Here is a 21,240-nt window from a genome sequence, read left to right as displayed (position 1 = left end):
GGGTGGGGGATTATTCACTGGAGTATGTGCAACTTACCATGGAAGATAATGACACCTCCTCAAGCAATCACAGATCTCATGTCTGAATTGTAAGTTCTAAGATGGCAAAAGAACTGAACACTTGGGGAATATGGCCCTTCTGAATCTTTTAGGACATTGGAGTTCAGAGGCATATGGGCTCAAATCACAGCTCTGACTCTTGCCAGTTTGTAAAGAAAGAATGTTTGGGGTTACTGGGGAATGAGCATGAGTATGAACATGTGCACATACAGAATTACTATTGACAGAATTCCTAAAGTTATCTCAGGTCATCCTCACAAAAACCTTATAGGATAGGTACTAGCCCCATTCTCCCAGATTGAGCACTTGAGCTTGTCAGTCGAAGGCACCCACTGGTTCCCCCAGGACCACAGAATATGGCAGGTAAAGGTCTAATCCTACAAGTCTGGAGCTTGTGGCGCCCAGCACAAACAGCCTTGTAACTGCATAGTGCCCTGTCAAAAACGGCAGGACAATCTGCATTGCTACTAGCCACCACTACTGTTCCACACCGATGCATCCTCCCCTTCCCTCCCTCTTTCTCCCCATCCCTCTCTTTCTCTCCTCCCTCCCTCCCTTCCCTCCCCTCCCCTTCCCATTCTTCTCACTGCTGCAGATTCATTTAGGAAGAGTGAGGAAAAACTCCTAAGAGTGGGAGGGGCTCCAAGGGAGGAATAGCTGAAATTCCAGTTCTGTCAGGACCATTATCTGGGACAGCACAGAGTGGCTCTTCTCAGAATATCTTCATTCTGTACAAGAAGGTTAAAACATGGTTCCAGAGAACCCAGATCTTGATGCCAGGAGCTAAGGATCTTGTTTTAGTGGATAGTAAACTTGTATATTACTTTGGACAAGTCATTTCTTCTCTCTGAGTCTCAGTTTACTGATTGTTGGTGCATAAGTCCTAATGGTTACAAAATTCACTTTAGTATGACTGACCCCTTTATAGGTATGAGGCTTCAAACTCAAACTGTAAATTATTGTTTATACCAGCGCTCCACAGGTGGCATTTTTCTAAATCGAGGCAGAACTCAGTTATCTGAGTTTCAACATAAGGCAGAAGCCTTTAGGGTAAAAGAACCAAGGCGCGAGTGTGGAGTCATGATTATAAAACAGCAATCAGAATTAGATACTATGAGCTGTCCCACCTCCCGCTTAAATTAACTGACTAGGGCGGACTTTCACCCTCAACAAATATGGCCCCCGTCTTGGCTTCGGCTCGAGTGCCCTCACACACAAAAAATGGCGGCTAGCCTCTCTCTTAGTATAACGGGCTCAAAAGCGGAGTTTCTGCCCTGAGTTAAGATGGCGCTCACACACGCTTTCCCTGCCCGGTTTTCCCTGCCCGGTTCCAAGCCTGTGCAGGGCGGCTTCAGGGCGGGTGCCTGCTGACCCCGCCTTGTTTCCGTAGGAAGAGGCGAGGGAAAGATGGCGGCGGCTGCGGTTTGAATTCCAGCGGCGCCGCCAGACTGAGAACAAGAGCTGGGTTGGAAGGGGCGGGACCTGGGGAACCCAGCGCGCCGCGACCGCTTGGGGAACCAGTGGCGCCGCCGCAGACACCGGTGCCACCATCTCTGTGTTCATGATGGACTCGGGGATGGAACTGGACGTCACCCTGCCTGGGAGCCTCAGCAGCTGCAGGTGTGCCCCTGGCCTTGGGGTTCGTGGTAACAGGGCTGGGGTTTCTATGGATGGTGGTTCTCTCTCCTGAGGCCTTCGGTTTAATTGAGAATGGTCCCGGGTGCTACCCGTGTGTGTTGGGACCTGGGGGTGTCCAGTGGGGGGTGTCCAGCCCGCTTCCCTTTCGTCTATGGTGTTCTGGAACATACTTTGGGAGAATGTGTAGGATAGGTAAGGGACTTTTTGAGAGTGGGAGGAGGTAGGACTAATTGGGATTTCTGTTAGTAGGGGCTGGTTGGGACCAGACCCGAGGGCACTTGGTGATTCATTATTGTTTGGGGGGTTTGCATTCATTATGCGGAGTGTAGCTGTTATTCTAGACTTTGTTTCTGGGGTCACACAGGAGCCACCCAGGACAGAAGCATCAGTGCAGGAATTAAGAGCCTTGGCTGGAGATGGACAGAATTGGATTCAAGTCCAGCCTATAAAGTGACTTCTGCTCTGTAAAATGGGCTAATGGTAATCTGCACTTATGCACTCACATTATTGGATAAGAATGAAAAGAAACAATGGCTGGCCAGCAGTTCTCTTGGCAAGTGTAGAGCTGACACACACAGTGTTGAAAAGGATGATCTGTGTTACCATCACTACCACTGCTACAAGTTGTGTCTTCTTTCCAAAGCCTTTGGGACCAGAAATTAGATTACTTTGGACGTTTGGAATGGTTTGTTGGCATGAGAACTAAACTAGCCCAGGGTCTAACTCAAGGGATCTGCTAATACACTCCTTTCCTTCCTCTCCCAGCCCTGACAGGACAGATGCTACATTCTTTTCTGGTAATTCACCTCTTAATGGGCTCTAGGCCCTCTAGGCGATCGCCAGCTTCAGGATGAAGCTTTGTAATGTGGCTTCCAACTTTCTTCATAGCCTGCTCCATCTACCTTTCTAGCCTCCTCTCTCTCTGTCTGGTTCCCAACCCTGTCTCTTCCCCAAGCTCTTTGCCCTATGCCTGACTGACAAACTCTGTGTCAGGAATAATCTTGCTTTGTTATTTCTTGCTGCCTCATTTGCCCTTCCTTCACGTTTTGCCTTGTTAACATCCCTGTACCACTACTAGGAAACACTCATTGATATTCCCACCTTTGCTGGGCTATCTGTACTGTTCTAGGTACCCTTGCCTGTCACTGTCAGAACCTTGTCAACAGTCACTAGCACTGTTTAATAGAAATATGACCTGTGGTGTGTATTTAATTAAAAAACTGCCTTATAAGCCAGGTGTGATGGTGTTCACCTTTAATTCCAGCACTCAGGAGGCAAAGGCAGGTGGATCTGAGTTCAAGGCCAGCCTGGTTTATAAAGTTCTAGGACAGTGAAGGCTACACAGAGAAACCCTGTTCCCAAAAGCCAAAATAACAGCAACAATAACAAAAACTTTCAGGTAGTCACAATTAAAAAAAAGAAAAAAAAAAAAGAAGTGAAATTTCTTTCTTTATGGTGTTGGATGTTGAACTCAGGGCCTCACATGTGCTTAGCAAGTGTTCAATCACAGAGCAGCAGCACCATTGGAAGCAGGTGAATTAATAACACACTTTATTTAGCTTAATATTTCTGTATGTAATTCTAGCAAAATCTATAGGAAAACTTGTTAATGAGGTATTTTACACTTTTCAGTCTTAATCTTTGACATATGGTATGGATTTTTACACTTAAATTCCTTCTCAGCTTGGACAAAGTGCATTTCAAGTTATAGTTAATGGCTTGTGTAGGGGACAGTATGAGTGCTGACTGTTAACATATGGTCACCAGATGAGATGGAGACCTATTTTAGAACAGGAACTAGTTTTGTTCATCTTTGTAATCCCACTTCCTGGCCTAGTATCTGGTACACAATAGGAGCAGTGTGGCGCTTATTAAATCACTGAGTGAAAAATGATTCTCTGAGGGGCTGCTTTTGTCTTCCTGTTACCTGTGGGACCTCTGAAGCTCAGGGAGTTGAAATGAATGGTCTGGGGTCACATGAAAACTCCATGATGAATCAGGACTTAAATCCAAGCCTCCTGACTCCAAAGCCTGCCTGCCTTGTGGCTAGTCTGAATTAACCAAACTGAGTATTCAGGGGCCCTTGCAGATCTTCTGGCACTGCACTCACTGGCCCTTCAAGAGTATCAGAAATACACTGGGAGGGATAGGTCTCCATTAGGTGACTACAATGGGAGAAAAGAGTTCCTGTGATAACATTATACCTTTTCATTTTAATATGTTGCTTTCTGAGCATCCTTCTCTTTGTAATTTGCTAACCCCACATTCCCAGCCTAAACTGAGTCCAGTTTGTTTGTGAACTTTTGTTTCATTAGATCAGGGTACACTATTTGCTACAAACCTAATCCTTGTTCATGTTTCAAACAGCTTTATTATCCCTGGGTAATTTGGACCCAGGGACTCTGGTCCAGTTAAGACTTCTACTTTTTTTGTTTTTAATGTAGAAAAACCCTGTGCTTGGCAGTCAGTATGACAGTACAGATGACAGTATAAACCCTCATTCAGCCACTTACTAGTTATGCTGCTTTGAATAAGTCACTTCCCTTCCAAGCCTCAGTTTCCCTTTGTTGATAAACTTATTGATGGCTGTGCAAATGAAGTAAGAAAGAGTGCACATATGAAGCACCTGGCACATGCCAGAGAAGATGTGAACTCAGCTTGTGTTCTTAACTCAAACCACCATGCACACACCGTTGGCTCTACAGGATCCTCAACACTGCAGCCCTCAGTTCATCTCTTCGTTTACATGCCAAGAGTCTGTCTGCACTCAGCTGCGAGTGTCCTGGGGCCTGAGCGCAAGCTTATTGAATCTCAGGTTGCTCTAGCACATGGCCATTAAGTGCTTGCCGCTGTGTTAGGAGCAGACTGGAAGGAAATGTTTAGCCATATGCACAATTTGATTTGTACCATGGTCATGGGTGCCAGGAGAAAGGCTCTGAAAAGAGGATGTGGGGGTGAAATCAGATGAAGGCTTGATGGTAGTGGGAGGGCTAGCTTGGATCCAGGGTATTCTTGGGCCGTGAGGCTTAAGGAGAACGGTGGTTCCTCAGTAAAGGATCTGAGTTTGATCCTCAGGACCCATATATAAAATGCTGGGCATAGTGATGTGTACTAGAGAGGCTGAGATTAGAGGATCCTTTGGGCTGGTAAATTAGCCAGGTTAGCCTAATCTACAAACCCCAGGCCCAAGAAAAAAGACCCTGTTTCAAACACAACACAAAACAAAACAGCCAAGGCAAATGGCTCCTGAGGAATGGGCTCCAGGTTAGCCTCTCACCTCCAGATATGTCTGCACACTGTTGTGCATGCACCACCCACACTGCCATGTGCCCCAAACATGAACAGGTGCATGTACATGAAGAAGTAAAGCTTACCCATTTAAAGTAAACTACAGAATGTAAATGATGTGCCAACATCACCATAATCCAAGTATAGCACATTTTCATTATTTGAAAAGAAACCCGTGTCCCTTAGCAATCCTTCCTCATTTTTCTGTTGTCACCTTGCCCACAATCAATATTTTTACTCACAGTATTCTCTGTTTACATATAAGGTACCTTACAGTACACATTCTTTTGTGAGATCCATATTGCAGCATGTATCACTACCTTTTTCCCTTTTGTGAAATAATAGTCTGTTGTACTTATGTACCGTGTTTTTTTCATGTCAATGGATGTTGCTTCTTTTTTTGTTGTTCATTATGAATACCATTATGGACCTTTATTTGGATATGAGTTTTGTGTGGGTGTGTGTTTTCACTGATATTGGGTTCCACCCAGAAGTAGAACTGTCAGGCTATATGTGCTTGTTATTTGAGGGACTATGGAACACAGTTGTAAAGATGGGGCACCATTTGTCTCTCTCACCAGTAGTGTCTTGCAGGTTCTGGGTTTTTGTACTTCACCAGCACTTTTCATTGGCTTTTTGACTTGAGCAATCATTGCAGGTGTGATATGATATGTCACTGTAGGATATATATCTTTTCATGTGCTTCTTAACCATTTGTATATTTTCTTTGTTGACATGTCTTTTTTGCCCAGTTTAAAAAATGTGAATTATTTCAGCCTGGCAATTTCACTTCCTCATATCTGCTCTAGAGGCATCCTCATACATGTACACAATGGGACCAGTGTACAGATGGTTTTTAAAAGAACTGCTTGGAAACAATTTTTTTTTTTTTTTTTTTTTTTTTGAGACAGGGTTTTTCTGTGTAGCTTTGTGCCTTTCCTGGAACTCACTTGGTAGCTCAGGCTGTCCTCAAACTCACAGAGATCCTCCTGCCTCTGCCTCCTGAGTGCTGGGATTAAAGGCGTGCACCACCAAGGCCTGGCACAAGTTGAATTCTTGTTAGCAGGAGATTGGGTAAATGCACATCCTTTCAAAAGCGTCTTTCAGACTGTTTGCAACCCACTGCTGCCTCTTAAAAGTCAGCTTCCTAGGTTACAGCCAGACCTTTTAAAAGTAGGACAGAACGGAGACAGTTTCAGGCATTAAGGAATTCTTTTATGGATCATTGCCAGTAAAGTTTGAAAATTACTGCTGCAGAATGCTTGGTAGGGTTACAAATATCGACACAGACCCATGTGTATAGTCACCAAAACTTTAGGATGAATCTGTAGCTAGGGGAAGGGTGGTAAAGAGTATCACACACACTATGATTGCATTGTGTGTGTGTGTGTGTGTGTGTGTGTGTGTGTGTGTGTATCCTTTTGTGTACCATCATGCATCTTCCTCTACCTATTGCTCCCCACCTCCATTTTTAAGACAGTTACTCATTGAGCTTGCATATTTTGGCTAGACTGGCTGACCAGCAAGCCCCCACTTGCACATTTTAGCATTACCCCTACCAGTGATGGGGTTACAGGTATGTGCCATTACACCCGGCTTTTATATGGGTTCTTGGTATCCAAACTGAGCTGTTTATGCTTGTACAGTGAACACTTTGCCCACTGAGCCATCTCCCCAGCCTGCATTTGTCTTCTTTTAAACCAGAAAGTAAAACTATGATTCTCTGCATATAAATGCCAAGGAGAAGGCCAGCAGGTACCTTGTTTCTGAAGTCAGTGGTTTCCTCTTAAATAAGTAGGTTGGCACTCTTTAGTGAGAAAGAGCTTTAGGTATATCTGATTTTTATTTTTATGCATTTCTTCTCTAATTAAAATTCATGTCATACAGTGAAAAATAAAGTTCAGAGACAAACAATAGTGAATTTGTTCATGCAGTTGTTTTTTCAGGGTGATGTCCTGTTCTGCCCTAGCTCTGATGGCACTGCCAGTGAAAAGCTTAGTCTCCTTTGGATCTTCCAGTGCAAAAGGATAATTATTTCTGGCAAATAGAGGCACAGAAAGAGATGGCTTCTCTGGAGAGGCAGTAAAATAAGACAGGAGGATGAGGTAGAGAAGTGCCCTGCCCCCTGGTGCCCAAGGCACACCTCTCTTGGCACATGGTAGGTGCTCAGCATTTTATAAATGTTTGCCCATTCATTCAGTAAAGAATGGTGGCCATGGCCTGTACTGAGGACCAGAAGACCCTTCCTCTTCTCATTCATTCTGCATCATCCCTACCTCTGGCATTAGGAGGCCAGAGTAGTGAGGATGTGCAAAGTGTGGGAAGTGAAATCATGGCATTAGTGTAGGTTTTCTACCTTTACTTTTGGAGACCTGTGTTTTCATTTAGAAAGAAAGGAACGAAGGAAGGAAAGTGAGGAAGAAAAGAAGGAAGGAAGGAAGGAAGGAAGGAAGGAAGGAAGGAAAAGCAAATTTAAAAAGTCGCACCCATTCAATGGGTGGCCAAACTCAAATTTAGTTTTTAAAATTCAGTTTAGAAAATGGACTTTGTCCTTTTAGTGATGCTTATTGGAAGAAATAGAAAATTAAGATGAAAGGAAACATCTTATTTCCCTGTGAGTGATACTTTTGGTTCTTTGGAATATTTTCTTGGCGTTAGGTGTTTGTAGCTCACCACCTTTCTAAAAAAGATGTAGAATGACTTTACATATGATTTGTCATGACTGAAGACATGTTTATTTTGTTTTCCCCAGTTATTTTTATAGCTGGCCTTCTTTAAGTGCTCATTTTCTTGGTGTTGGGTTTTTGTTTTTCCAGGTTTTTTCTTGGTCTGATCTTAAAGCTCTTGTTTCAGGTCAAAGTTTGTTTTGATCAGGAATTGTCTGAGATGGGACATGTTCATGGAGTTAGAGGCAGGAAAACAGGTTTGCCCTGGAGTAGTGCTTCCTTTAAATCTTCTTTTTATGTTATATCAGGGAGGTGTTAGACATTGTCTTAGTCAGAGTAACCTTTGCTGTGATGAAACACCATGACCAAAGCAACTTGGGGCTGGGGGAGGGCTTATTTCACTTATACTTTCAACTAACAGTCCATCACTGAGGGAAGTCAGTGCAGGAACTTGCATAGGACAGGAAACTGGGGGCGGGGGTAGAAGCCTTGGAGGAGTGCTGCTTATTGGCTTGTTTCTCATGGCTTCCTCAGCCTGCTTTCTTATAGTACCTGGGACCACCAGCCTAGGGATGGCACCACCCACATTGGACTGGGCCCTCACCCATTAATTACTAATTAAGAAAGGGTCTTACAGTTAGATCTTCTCAATTGAGGTTCCTTTGCTTCAGGTAACTCTAGCCTGTGTCAAGTTGACAGCACAGACATAAAAGACCTGGATTCTAGACTTGGTTCTTCACTTTGCTTTAGGACCTTCTTTTAGAAAAGGCATGCACCTTCAGGGAATTGGCAGTTGGAACAAGTGTAAATATTTCATAAATTGCAAAGCACTGAATGTGTGAGGGTGACAGTGATACTCTGCTCTTGTTTGTGAAGCAGAATAATCTGCCAGGCATCTTGTTGGGTACCACATGTCTTGTTTACTTTTTACCAAGCCTGTTGCTCTGTGAAATAGTTGGTGTTCTCCTATTGGAGTGGAAAAACTGTGAGACTGGGAGAGGTGCAAACAGGACTTAGAACAGACTGCAGTGTCATGTCTGTTGTAGTTTAGATTTCTGTCACTGTCCCCAAATCCTCACTGAACTTCATTAGACAATATGACAATGACAGTGTCTTAGATCAACGACTTCTGCATTTTTGTTTGATGTTCCTCAAAGTCTGAATTTGTGTTTGTATTAATAAACTTTTCTGCTTTCTGAGATAAGATACCATGACCAAGGCAACTTACAGAAAAAAGAAATTTATTTGGGACTTAAGTTTTAGAAGGTTAGATCTGTGACTGTCATAGTGAGAAGCATGGCAGCAGGCAGGCATGGCACTGGAGCAGTATCCGAGGGCATATGTCATGAGACAGCAATCATTGGGCTGAGAGAGGGAAACTAGGAGTGGAGTGGGCTTTTGAAGCCCCATAGCCTTCCCCAAGTGGCATACCTCCAACAAGGCCACACCTCCTAATCCTTCCCAAGCAGTTCCATTGACTGGGGACCAAGCACTCAGATATATGAGCCTCCTGGGGTCATTCTCATTCCAACCACCACAGTGCCTAATTTTTAGAAGTTTAACTTTCGATTGTGATGACCAGTTGATGATGTCTAACAGATAAAATAAACAACCCAAGTGGCTTTTAACTGGCATAGTGCCTCCACTTAGTGCATACTTGTAGGTTAAATAGCTAAATTACTGTCCACCATGAATGTCACTCAGCTCTGAGAACTGGAACTCAGAGCAGGACTTTCAGCTCTAGAGCCTGAATTCTTCAAGTTCATTGCTTACTACCTCCTGGGCAGTTCAGCACTGTGTCCTTCTTGGCTGTGGCCCAAAGACCGTTACATGAGGTCCATGCTGTCTTACAGGTCTCTTTTGATCAAGTGCTAGATCATCTCTCATCCCACTGTGCTCTCTCCTAGTGGCCTTCACCCTATTCTGCCAAGTGATCTGGATGGCATCAGTGACACTGCTGGCTTGGGAAATGGAGGTAAGTGTGCAAACCAAGAAAAAATCAGGAGTAGGCTAAGACCATGAGCATCTGAGACCTGGACTTAGTATCTATTGCTCTGGGGCCCAGAGCCCACTTGGCCTGGTCCACAGTAGCACTCAGCATCTTGTACACATGTGCTGATTTGCTTTTAACCTTCATAAACATGGACTAGAAGAGTCCATGTCCTTAGACTTGAGTTTACTTCCTGTTAATAAACAGCTATGTGGAGGCTGGACATTGAATTGGTACCAGCTCTGACACTCGGTTCTGTTGGTTTCTACTGCTGAATGCTTAAGGCCCAAGAGAGTTGCTGTCTGGATTTCATTGTACCAGGACTTTCTAGCAGGCTGTGTGTGGGCTGGGGTCTAGTCTCAGGAAGTAGCTGCTCAGAATGTAGGAGGTGTTGCTCGATACATTGGTAACATGTTATGTTTAAGCTAGATTATGGGAGACTTCAGTCTGGGTCTTGCATTCTTCATCATTTTCATTCTAGAAGAAGTGTATGCCATCCCAAGTGTCTGTGTGGGTAGTGCTAATAATTTGCCTTGCTGAACTATCTTAGAGATATTTTGACTTGTGCTTGTTTTCTCTTCTCTAAAGTCAGAAGATATGTGCAAAAATAAGCTTTTGGAGCAGACAGAATGTGAATGAGAAGGTTTATTTCTAGGAAATGATATAACATAATAGGTCATCCCTAGGTTTTTCTTTGGGATCTGTTAACTTTTACTTGGAACAAAAATTTGATGAGCAGAAAGTTGTGGGGCCTGCCCTCAAATCAACCCAGGATGTACTTGCCTTCTTGGCAGACTCTGGCCAAGCATTGGGATTCAGCTTGGAATATCATTGCCTTCAGACTGAGAACAGATGGACAAGAAGTTACTCTGATAAATCATTTGATTGAGGTTAGGAACAGAGATGTGTTAGGTGCTGTGATAAGGATGGGTGAGGAAGGCAGTCAGGTGAGCGTTGCCCAAGACACTGGAGCTGAGACTTGGCATGGGACTGAGGTAAGGGAAGGATGAGATCAGCTTCTCCAACACATATGGCTGAGCACCGACTGAGGACAGTAGACAAACCCTTGTGCCCTTAGTTAGGGACACAGGACTCTGCACATTATCTCTGTCCACACTTGCCTGGCCTGGGGTCTTCTGTTCTCTCTGCCTGCTGTGTTGAGAGCTCAGTTCAAAGCTCTCTACCTTCTTAGGCTCTCCCCAGTTATTTAGTATCCTCTCTCCTATTGAGCATTATTTATATTTGTTTTCCTTATTCCTGTTGGCCTCTTTCCAAGTATTCAGAATCAAACACATCCTCACCCGTTTGCACTCATCCCATCCTAGTCCCTGGACTCTGGCCTGGGTTATCCCAGTTGTCCCCTAGCTGTTGCTATTGTTTCTCTCCTGGACCCCTTTACAGTCTGTTCTCAGAGAGGCAGCCAGAGGGAGCCTGGATCTCTCATGTTGCTCTCACTCAGTCCTCCAAACAGCAGTGCAGTGGTTAGCTGAACCTGCAAGGCCAGCCTTCTCACTTTACATTGTTCTGTCCCAAATCACCCTTTAGCATAGTATGTGGTCACCCAGTTTTGTCTCTTTCCTCCCTCCAGGGTGGCTCTATTTGTTTTCTCTTGTAGGCAGACCCAGGAAGCCCTGGCAGGAAGCAACCTTTCAGTACAGCTTTGTCAGAGAGTGGATTGATTGTTCAGTCTTTCTGACACACTAACTAACGAGTGTCATGATAGTTTTTTTTTTTTTTTTCCCTTGGTTTTGCCCACTTGCCTGGGAATCTCTTGGGGGCAGAATCACTGTCTCCTTTACTATTGTTCTCCAGAGCTCAGGCTTGTGCTCAGTGCAGGGCAGGTGAATGGTAAATATTTTAATCAATTAAGGAAGCTCTGGAGAAACTGGCTCCCAGCCAGACCTGTACTCACTCCTCAGCAGAGTTAGAGTTTCCTGCCGTTGCCTGCTTTGGGAAGGAAACTTCTTGGAACATAGGTTCTATGTTTATGAGTTGCTTTAGGAGGCTGTTCTTGTGTGGCGGTAGAGGTTGAGTAGCCATGAAAGATTTTAGGCTTTGTGTATGGCCTACAAAGCCCCAAATCGTCATTGGTGTTTTAAGAAAGTTTGCCAACTCTGCTGTCAAGTCAGTCTGGTTCTGTCTCTATTACTGACATGTGAGGAGGAGGACGTACATGTCCAGGACTGTCTACTTCATCACATGCCCCTTGTATTTTTGGGTTCATCCCTTGACATATGTGGCTACATTGGGATTAATGTAGGTAATTTGCCAGTATTGAGAATGTAGCAATTAGAGCGTTCTCTGGACTCAAATCAGTAAATGCTAACAAGTAAGAAGTGCCTGCAGGTACACTGAGTGCTACTCTGTTTTTCTCTTCTGGGCTCTCAGCCCCAATAGGAATGTTGGGCAGCCTGAATACCCTAATGATTTTCTTTGTCTGTTTTGTCTTCCTATAGTGCTCCCAAATGTGTCAGAAGAAAAGGTCTCTCCCACCAGAGCCCGGAACATGAAGGACTTTGAAAATGTAAGTGAAGATACCAAATCCTCCTCCTGCTCTAAGAATTCATATCCGCTGCCACCATGTAGTCAGAGCAGGAGAGAACTGTTGCTCAAGAACTGTTTGAGTAGTGCCAGACGTGGGGTGTGAGGGTGATATATGCCTTGTGGTGGATCTCTCATTGCTTGGGGCCTTACCTGTGAGGTGTTAACATGTACACACAGCCAGTCTGTCATAAAGGTTCTGGTAGGTTCTCACAGGTAATTGGTTTGTTTCTGGTGTCTTGAAGATGAGAGTTACCGTACAGTTCAGCGAAGTGGAGCTGACAATATCATAGGTACCTGATTTATAAACCCTCATTGGTCCTTGCTACAGCTCTTGACGTATTTTTGCCCCATTTTACAAAGGAGTTCTCAGAGTAGGAGAGACTGATTTATGGTCATATAATAAATTCATAAGAGGCAGAACTGAGATTTAAATTCACATTTTAGAAAATGTAGATTCTTTTAAGATTTACTTTAATCTATTTTTGAGTGTGTGGTATGTGTATGTTGTGTGTGTATGTAGTGCATACATGTGACTATGCTAATGTGTGTTTGTCTGTGTGGGTGTGTGTAAAGGCCAGAGGAAGATGGCAGTTATTTTCCTGTCACTGTCTGCCTTATTTCCTTGAGACAGGATCTCTCACTGAACCGGAAGCTTTTGCAGCTAGGCTGGCAGGCTGACAGCAAAATCCCAGGATTTGTCAGTATTGGTAATGCAGTAATCTAGAGCATCTCTGCCCCTTCCAGTACTGGGTTTGCAGGCATGCATGGCCCTGCCCAGGTTTCCAGGTTTGTATTTTTTAAGTGGGTGCTGGAGATTTGAATTCAGGTCCTGATGCCTGTATAACAAGAATTCCTCCCCCTGAGCTGCCCAGGTTTGTTTTTTTTCGAGACAGGGTTTCTCTGTGTAGCTTTGGAGCCTGTCCTGGACTAGCTCTTGTAGACCAGGCTGGCCTCGAACTCACAGAGATCCACCTGGCTCTGCCTCCCAAGAGCTGGGATTAAAGGTGTGCACCACTACTGCCCAGCCCAGGTTTTTTTAAAATTTATTTGTTTTTATTTTTATTATTATTATTTTTTAAGTGGGTGCTGGGGATTTGGATTCGGGTCCTGATGCCTGTATAACAAGAACTCCTGAGCTGCCCAGGTTTGTTTGTATTTTTTAAGTGGGTGCTGGGGATTTGGATTGAGGTCCTGATACCTGTATAACAAGAACTCCACCCTCTGAGCTGCCCAGGTTTGTTTGTTTAAGTGGATGCTGGGGATTTGGATTCAGGTCCTGACACCTGTATAACAAGACGTCCACCCGCTGAGCTCACTTAAGCATTACTGTTCTGCTGCATTGTCCCTCCCTGTCATTTTGTAGACTTCGTGGCTGGTGAATGGAGTGTCGATAGCCTGTACCCAATGCTGCGCTGTAATTGTCAGAGAATGGATTACTGGTGACAGATTTGGCTTTGATGCACAGTGATTTCCAACATTGTGCCTTTCATTTGTTAGCAGAGGGGGCTTGTTGTCAAGTAACAGGAAAATAAGGTTATTTTCCCAATTCCAATTCTCTTTAACAAGTTACCTGCTCAACACTCTCATTTATCATGGGAAGAATTAAACTCTTCTTCATTTGTAACCAAATGAAATCCATACTATGCAAGACACAGGAGATATTTATCAGAGAGAAGATGGAGGACACAGAGAGAAGGACGCCTACAATTATGCCTCTCTCTCCCCAGTTGTCTTTGCAGAACAGAGCAGTGCTGTCTCTGGATTTAATTTAGAATACTCATTACTGCTAATAGTTATCTGCAAACCACCAGTGACCAATTGAAGAAATGACTTGTCAGATCTCTAATGGAAACAAGTAATTTTTGAGCTCTGAGTTGTTATAATTTCAGCTGTACATGCGCTGTTACGCTGTGGGGTCTGGGGCCTGAACTGAATGAGATTTGATTATTCCACATCATGTATAATTAAAATATGTTCTCCTGTTAAATGCTTGTTCTTATTTGATCATAAGAGTAATAATAGTTGGTGTTTAGGCCCTGGCTCCGAGCTGGGCACTTTCAGTATGAATCTCTTCATGGACATCCTTTTAGTATTAAAGCATCTTTGCAAGATCAAGAGTTATTTATTGTTGAAGAACACAGTTTTAAATTTCATTATCAGATGAAGAAATTTAGCAGCATTGTATAAGTTTGGCCTTTTGAACCCAAAGGAATACTGAATCCTGAATCCTGCCCTAGTTAAGATACATAAGAGATACTGAGGCTTGGGGATGTAATGTAGCAACGGTGTTCTCAGAGGACCTTACTAAGGACCAAAACTTCTTCACATAGACTGTCTGTTGATCCCCTTTTGCTGGTGGCTTTCGGCCAGCCGCTTGACCTCCCTGTATTTCCTCTCCTTTCAGTGGGCTGTTAAGAGGATGAAGCCTCTGTCCTATCATTGGTACACCCATGTGTCTGGTGGCCCCCCTCCTCCTTACTGTCTTATTACTGTCGTTTTTCTCACTAGGCCTTGTGATTGAAGTTTCTCTTGCTCCGACTGTTCTTGATGGCCAAAATCTCATTTTTCTTGAAGGTGAGGGAGAGCTCTCTATGCCAATATGTTTTAGAATTTATGTTTTTTCTTTATGACTGTGGTCCTTTGGCTGCTGTTAGGTTTTTATGGCATTAATATTTTTTATTGTAGCATTTTCGAGAGCAAATTCTGCAGCTGAAATTGAAATGACCACACTGTTCTCACTGTCTCCCTTTCAGGTCTTTATAAGTCACTGACATTTTTCATTTGGCCTGAGCTACATTTTGTAGCTTCAATCTCTGTGGAGGTACTCTGAGCTTTCTGGGAGATGCTTACAGGAAAAGAACTTGGCATCTAAATCGGGATTTAAAGCAGCATGCATATTAGAGGGAGACAGAATAATGTTGAGTTAAAAGGGAAACTCCTGCTTTTCTCCTTCTAGTCTCAGGTGACTACTGTGTGATCAGCAGCAGTTGTGTTTAACTAGAGTTTAGGAAGACATTGATGTGCTTGTGGTTTTGCTCAGAGTTTATCTGTCCAATAAACAGTTTCACAAGGACAAGCCAAGTTGTCTGTCAGGGGTTAGGGAATCTGCAGTGGGTTCTGCCCAGGTAAGTTTCCCTGTTATGATCTGATTGGAAAGATGGGAAGGAAGACAGTTTGGTGATGCAGTGAGTGCACAAGCAGAGGGAACTGTGTGGTCGCCTGTGGATGTCATGCACAGGTAGGGTTGGGCAAGGGAAGAGGGCTTGGAGATACTATGTAGACAAGGATTCATATGTAGTGTTGAGAGAACATGTTAATAAAGCCAGGAAACTGTGAGAATGTTTTGCTCAGAATGACGCTATCTCAAGGAAATATAGCCTAGACTTAGGTCCAGTTCTGGACTCTTGTACTGCTGATTTTTGTCTTGAAGGAGAAAGGGGACCAGTGATAGATAAGGGAAGTAAATGACCGGAAATTGTGCTTTCAAAAGATTACCCAACTCTGTGAATGTAAGGAGTAGAGTTTTGAGGGGGACAAGGCTGGTGGCAAGGTGATAAGGTTAGAGGAGACCTGAGAGGTCTAGTATAGAAAGAGCAGAGGCAGACCCTAGGGCATGAAAGAGATGAATGCAGAGTGGAGTCCAAGCATGGAGGCAAGAGATGTAGAGAGTAGGTTAGATCATGAGCTTAGAGATGTGGAGAGTGGAATCAAAACATGGGGTGAGGAGGGAAGCAATGGAGAGTGAGGTCTTATCATAGAGGCCAGAGATGCAGAGACCTGAGTCAGAGCATAAGAGAAATATGTAGAGAGTGTGATCATAGCTGCAGAGCTAGAGGAGCTCTGGTCATTTGACAAGCCAGGGCCTGGAAGCCCAAAGGACTAGGGACTCACTCAACCTTTGAACCCAAGCCTTATGGCACAAGATCTTCCTTGGGGTTTTACAGTGTTGTACAAACACTAATGTGAACCCTAGGCTCCTTCCTTTGTGTATTGAAATTGGTACCTGGTCATCGACTGTCTGTATTGACTGATGTTAAAGTCAGCTGGACATATGGAAGGCCTTATTTAGTTCACTGAAAGACTGACTTTGAGCTTTCTAGATGTTGTGTAGTAGGGTCTTTGGGACCTGGTGAAGTCGGCATTTTGTGAAGGCCTGTGTTTATCTGCTGGGACCTGGACTAGGCACATTGGGCCTTAAAAAATGATTGTGGATGAGTGAGGAAGACTTCATATCTGGTGTGAATAGAAGAGTTCAACTCTGGCTTTTGACAGAGAGTGGCATGAATACTTTCCCTTTCACTTGTGCTCATGGAAGCATCAGTGAGGGACCAGTGTTCAAAGGGTGTGTTGGACCTTAATTGCCTCCTATTAGACCTTCAGGTTTCTCATTTCTCAAATTTACATATGAGACTATGGTAACTATCCTTGTGCATATTGTCTTTATATTTGCATAATTCTTTTTTGGGGGGATAAATGACTGGAAATGGGAGTTCGGGATGCCCCAAGCTTTAAATCAAAATCACCTGTAGCCCAACAGTAGACCCTAGAGTAGGATTGACTTCCCACTGGTATCTTCTCCAAGGAACTGGGAGAAACCTGGGTAGGTGAGGCTGAAAAGCTGGTCTGCATCATGTCCCAACCTGATCTACTAGAGATTCTGGAGTTCTTAGGTCAAAGCCCTTATTCCTACTTGTTGAAAAGCTTGGCCTCAGCTGAGGCAGTTGCTCAGATTTGAGTGTCTAATCTGATTGGCAAGGTTCGTATCTTGAAATTTGCTCTGTAATACCTGTGCTGCAGGTCGTTTATCACTGGAGAGCAGCCCCCTTGTCCCCTACTCCATGTCTGTCTACAGTCTGTTGGCATTCAGAATCACTGTGATCTGTGACCAGCATGGATTTTAAGGTGGTGAAAATTGGGTTTTAGGTCTCATTTGATAACTTACTGACTGGTGGTCCTGTATAGGTGGCTTCCGGAACTTCCTGTGAAAGTGAAGCTCATGAGTTATTTCAGAGCTACATAGCAATTTTTTTTTGAGCCTTTATAGGAAGAACCTAGCATCATGTCCAGCCTGCTGAAGTCTGCCCTAAGCTGATGGTTTCTAGCCACTGCCCCAAATTCTGCATATCAGTTTCTGTTTTCTGCTGGTCCTTTTGTGTTTCCTTGTCCTGGAAATAAAATCCCTAAGTTCTTGCCATGGCCCCCAGGGTCCTGCCCAATGTGATTGGCAGTTCCTTGTTGCTTGGTGCTTAACATGTTCCTGTCTCTGTGGCACAAAGCGCTTCATCACACAAACTGCTCTTCTCCACCATACCCAGCTTCTTCCTGTGTCAGGGTCTTCACAGATGTTCCACCCTGTCCTGGGACACTGTGTCTCCCTTTCCTTGGTTGTCTGGACCTTCATGTCTTAATTTTAATGTGACCTTCTTAGAAAGGCTATTCCTAGTGCTGTGTCCCAGTTCATTATTTTGTCTTCTAGCAATCAGTCAGCACCCTGTCTTTTTCATTCAGGCTCTTACAGCTGTTTGTCATTATGTATGTATTTGTATACATGCTAACATGTATCACTTTTCTGTCTTGTACTCAACACTGAGCCTAATAAAATAGTAGACTTTTAACAAGCATATGCTGATTGAATGAGGAACTGCATGACATACTGAACCACTAGGTTTTGATTGCTTCCTCTGTGAAATGGGAAACATAATATACATCTCATAAGCTTGTGGTGAACACAGTGCCTGGCATATTAGGCCTTCAACAAATAGGTTATTCTATGGTAGTTGTTAATAAAATGAATGGAGATAGCACAGCTAGACAGAGGCAGATTATAATGAGGATGGGGCATGTGGAACCAGAGTGACAGGAGAAAAAGCAGAAATGAAAAGGAGGTGAGGCTAAGGGTAGGGAGAGTGAGAAGCAGGGCAAAGGAACAAGAACCTGGTGGGATACAGACAAGTGGAAGCAGCCAAGCCTGTGGTGCACAGAAGGAGGTCACAGCCACTCTTTGTGGACTTATCTGTGTGACATGAGCTCTTTGCAGTATCCAGGAGTCATTTGGCTTTTGACTGCTAATTGTTGGGCACAGGAATTTGTGGAGTGGCATGGCATAGATTGAGCCTTCTGAGTTTCCATACTTCTGTGTGTCCTGGCCATGCCCTCCAGAAAACCTGGCCAGATGGTTGGCTGGGCAGTCTAAATTTTTACAATCTTTTTGATGGCCATTTGGAAAGAGATTTTGATAGTCATAAAAATAAAATTACTCTTGAGCCCAATGATCCATTTTGGGGAAATTTATCCTAAACAACCAACCCACTGGAAGGGAAAGAAAAAAAATTTCTGTTCATGAAGGTATTTCTTGCCACATTGTGTATAATTGTGAAAAATTGGGAACAAGGGAAATTATATTTTACATTTGTCATCTCTTTGACTCTTTGGAGCAAGCTTGTTTTGAGGCTATTTCACAAATGAGGAAGCAGCAGTTGCAAGGATGAAATGACCTGCCTGTGAGCCTGGTTTGAGTTTAGACCTTATCTTTGATGTTGTGAAGCCTGTGCACTTTTTACCACAGCACACTGAACCCATGAATGCTCATTAGAATAATGCTGAGTAATTGACTATCACTCAAGGCAGCGAAATTTTATACTATCTTTGTGTGTGTGTGCACACACACATTTATGTGTATGCGTGTGTGTTCATGTATATATGTGTATGTAAAGGTCAGAGGTCATCATTGAATGCCTTTTGCAATCTCTTTCCAACTTGTAATTTGAGACAGAAGTTTCTCACTGAACTTGGAAATTACTGATTTAGCCAGCAAATGCTGGGGATTTTCCTGTCTTTATTTTGGTAGTATAGGATTACAGGCTTACATTCCCACCCCTGACTCCTTTAAATGAGTTCTGGGGGTCAGGCTTGGATCTTTATGTTTGCATAACAAGCAAGCATTTTACTGACTAAGTTATTTCCTCAGTCCTAGTGCAGTCTTTTAAAGTGATAATTAGCACACACATAGTGCATAGACACACATGGAGGCAAAATACCTATATATAATCTTAAATAAAGTGATAATTATGTTTACCTCTGTAACAGCATAAACCATACATAAGGTGTAATATTACATGAAAGCAATGGAATATACAAACTCAGCTATGTTGTGATGCTGTAAATGTTTGTTTATGAGCAGAGACTGAAAAGCATATGCAGAGAACTGACTGATGAGGTGGTTATGTACCATATGTAATCCAGTTGTTTTTAAACCAGCTTTTTTAGATTTAATTTTATTTAAGTTTGTGTGTGTGTGTGTGTGTGTGTGTGTGTGTGTGTGTATATGTGAGATGTGCACATGTGTACAGGTGCCCAAAGAGGCCAGAGGTATGGGATTCCTCTGGAGTTGGAGTTACTGGCAGTTGTATGCTGTCTAATATGGGTGCTGGGACTCCAACACAGGTCTTCTGAAAGAGCAGTACATGCTCTTAACCACTGAGCCATCTCTCCAGCCCTTAGTTTTTTGTTTGTTTTGAGACAGTTTTTTTCTCTAGTCACATAGCTATTGCACTCACTATGTTGCCCAGGCTAGACTTTAACTCACTATGATTCTCTAGTTTCAGATGTACTAGGATTGTTGACATGAGCTGCCATGCTTGGCTGGGATCCATGATATTACTGCTGCAGTTTTGTTTGTGAATCAATAGATATTTGCCTAGGAAAGTGTTCTTGATGGTTTGACGACTCTGGGGAGTGGATTGGCATCAGAAACAAATTCCAAAGCATCCTCCTCACTTCACTAACTCATTTGGCTGCTGTTGGCAGAGTATTCTTATACATGGTATTGCTCACTAGAGATGAAGTTTGGGAGACAAGAGTGCATGGGCTTCATTATGTCTGGGTGAGATAAGAATTTTTGTACATGCAAAGAGGGTAAAAAAAATGTTAACCCAAAGCTGTGCTTGTGGAAGGTTACAGTGAGAAACGGCTCCTTTTAAAAGCTCTGCCCTCTTTACCGATTACTAAGTACGAGGCTCTGCCAGGTGCTTAGCTCATTTAGTTGTCACAACATGCCTTCAAGGTAATTGATTTTATTCTCATTTTATAGATGAGCCAACAGTGACTCAAAGATGTTAAATAATCTTCCCAAGGTCACATGACTCAGAAGCAGCAGCGGAGTTGGTTTCTGCCCTTGCAAAAGAATGACATGCTAGGCCTTTGGCATTGGAGCTCTGGCAAGCCAGGAAACAGAGGGAGGTACTTTGCTTCTGTTGAGGTGGGCCTAGTTCTTTTTTGTGCAGTTGACTTGGTTTTCTTCTCCTTTGGGTGGAGCTTGCAGCCAGCCAAGGCTTTTGGTGGAGAGTGAGAGCAGGAGGGAACCAGAGTCACATCTTGCAAATAGGACCCTCTCATTTCAGATGACTGCAGTTCCCAGCAGAGTGAGCTGAAGGCTTTTGAGGGCTGGAGCGTGGCAGATGCAGCACTAGTGTTAGATTACTTTTGAGCACTATGTTTCTAAGTCATATTTGGTGGGTTTTATATTTGGGAGTGTTTATTCCTCTTGCATAGTAAGCAGTTCTCAGTTCTTCCACATTATGTTTTTTTTTTTCCCCCTTGAATTTGTTTCTCATAGAGGGGAACATATGCACAAGGAAAGCATTATTGTAGTTTGAATTCTTTTCTGCAAAGTGAGTGAGTGTGTGTGTGTGTGTGTGTGTGTGTGTGTGTGTGTGTGTGTGTGTGTGTGTGTGTGTGTGTGTGATAGTGAGTGTGTGAATATGTATGTGCAAGTGTGCTTGTTCAAGTGTATGCTTGTGTGTGTGTGTGTGTGTGTGTGTGTGTGTGTGTGTGTGCGCGCGCGTGCGCGCGTGTGAAAGTCAGAGGCAACCTAAGTGTTGATTCTTGCCTCTTCACCCTGTTTATGTCAGACTAGCTGACCTGAGAGCTTCCTGGGATTCACCATTCCCCTTCTCATGAGAGGGTTGCTAGCAATGCAGATGGGTGCTACTGCATCTGAGTTTACATGAATTCTGGGGTCCTGAAGTTAGGTCTTTGAGCTTATGCTGCAAGCAT

At 43.6% G+C, this 21,240-nt stretch overlaps 1 protein-coding gene across 5 annotated transcripts in view; it reads left to right on the top strand.

The window, feature by feature from the left end:
• The first annotated feature begins 1,468 nt into the window (after positions 1-1,468).
• The window catches only part of Cdk5rap2 (CDK5 regulatory subunit associated protein 2), a 198,011-nt gene continuing 178,239 nt past the window's right edge, over positions 1,469-21,240 (top strand). For all 5 annotated transcript variants that reach the window (XM_036179221.1, XM_036179220.1, XM_036179218.1 and 2 more), the window contains exons 1-3: positions 1,469-1,680; positions 9,560-9,627; positions 12,099-12,166. In XM_036179221.1, the coding sequence (XP_036035114.1) occupies positions 1,622-1,680; positions 9,560-9,627; positions 12,099-12,166 (195 nt within the window). In that variant the 5' untranslated portion in view covers positions 1,469-1,621. The remainder of the gene's footprint in view (positions 1,681-9,559; positions 9,628-12,098; positions 12,167-21,240) is intronic.

This window comes from Onychomys torridus, chromosome 2 (genome assembly GCF_903995425.1).
Source record: "Onychomys torridus chromosome 2, mOncTor1.1, whole genome shotgun sequence".
Classification (NCBI taxonomy): Eukaryota; Metazoa; Chordata; class Mammalia; order Rodentia; family Cricetidae; genus Onychomys; species Onychomys torridus.
The sequence above is the reverse complement of the archived record's forward strand: the minus strand, read 5'-3'. Positions and strand labels throughout refer to the sequence as shown.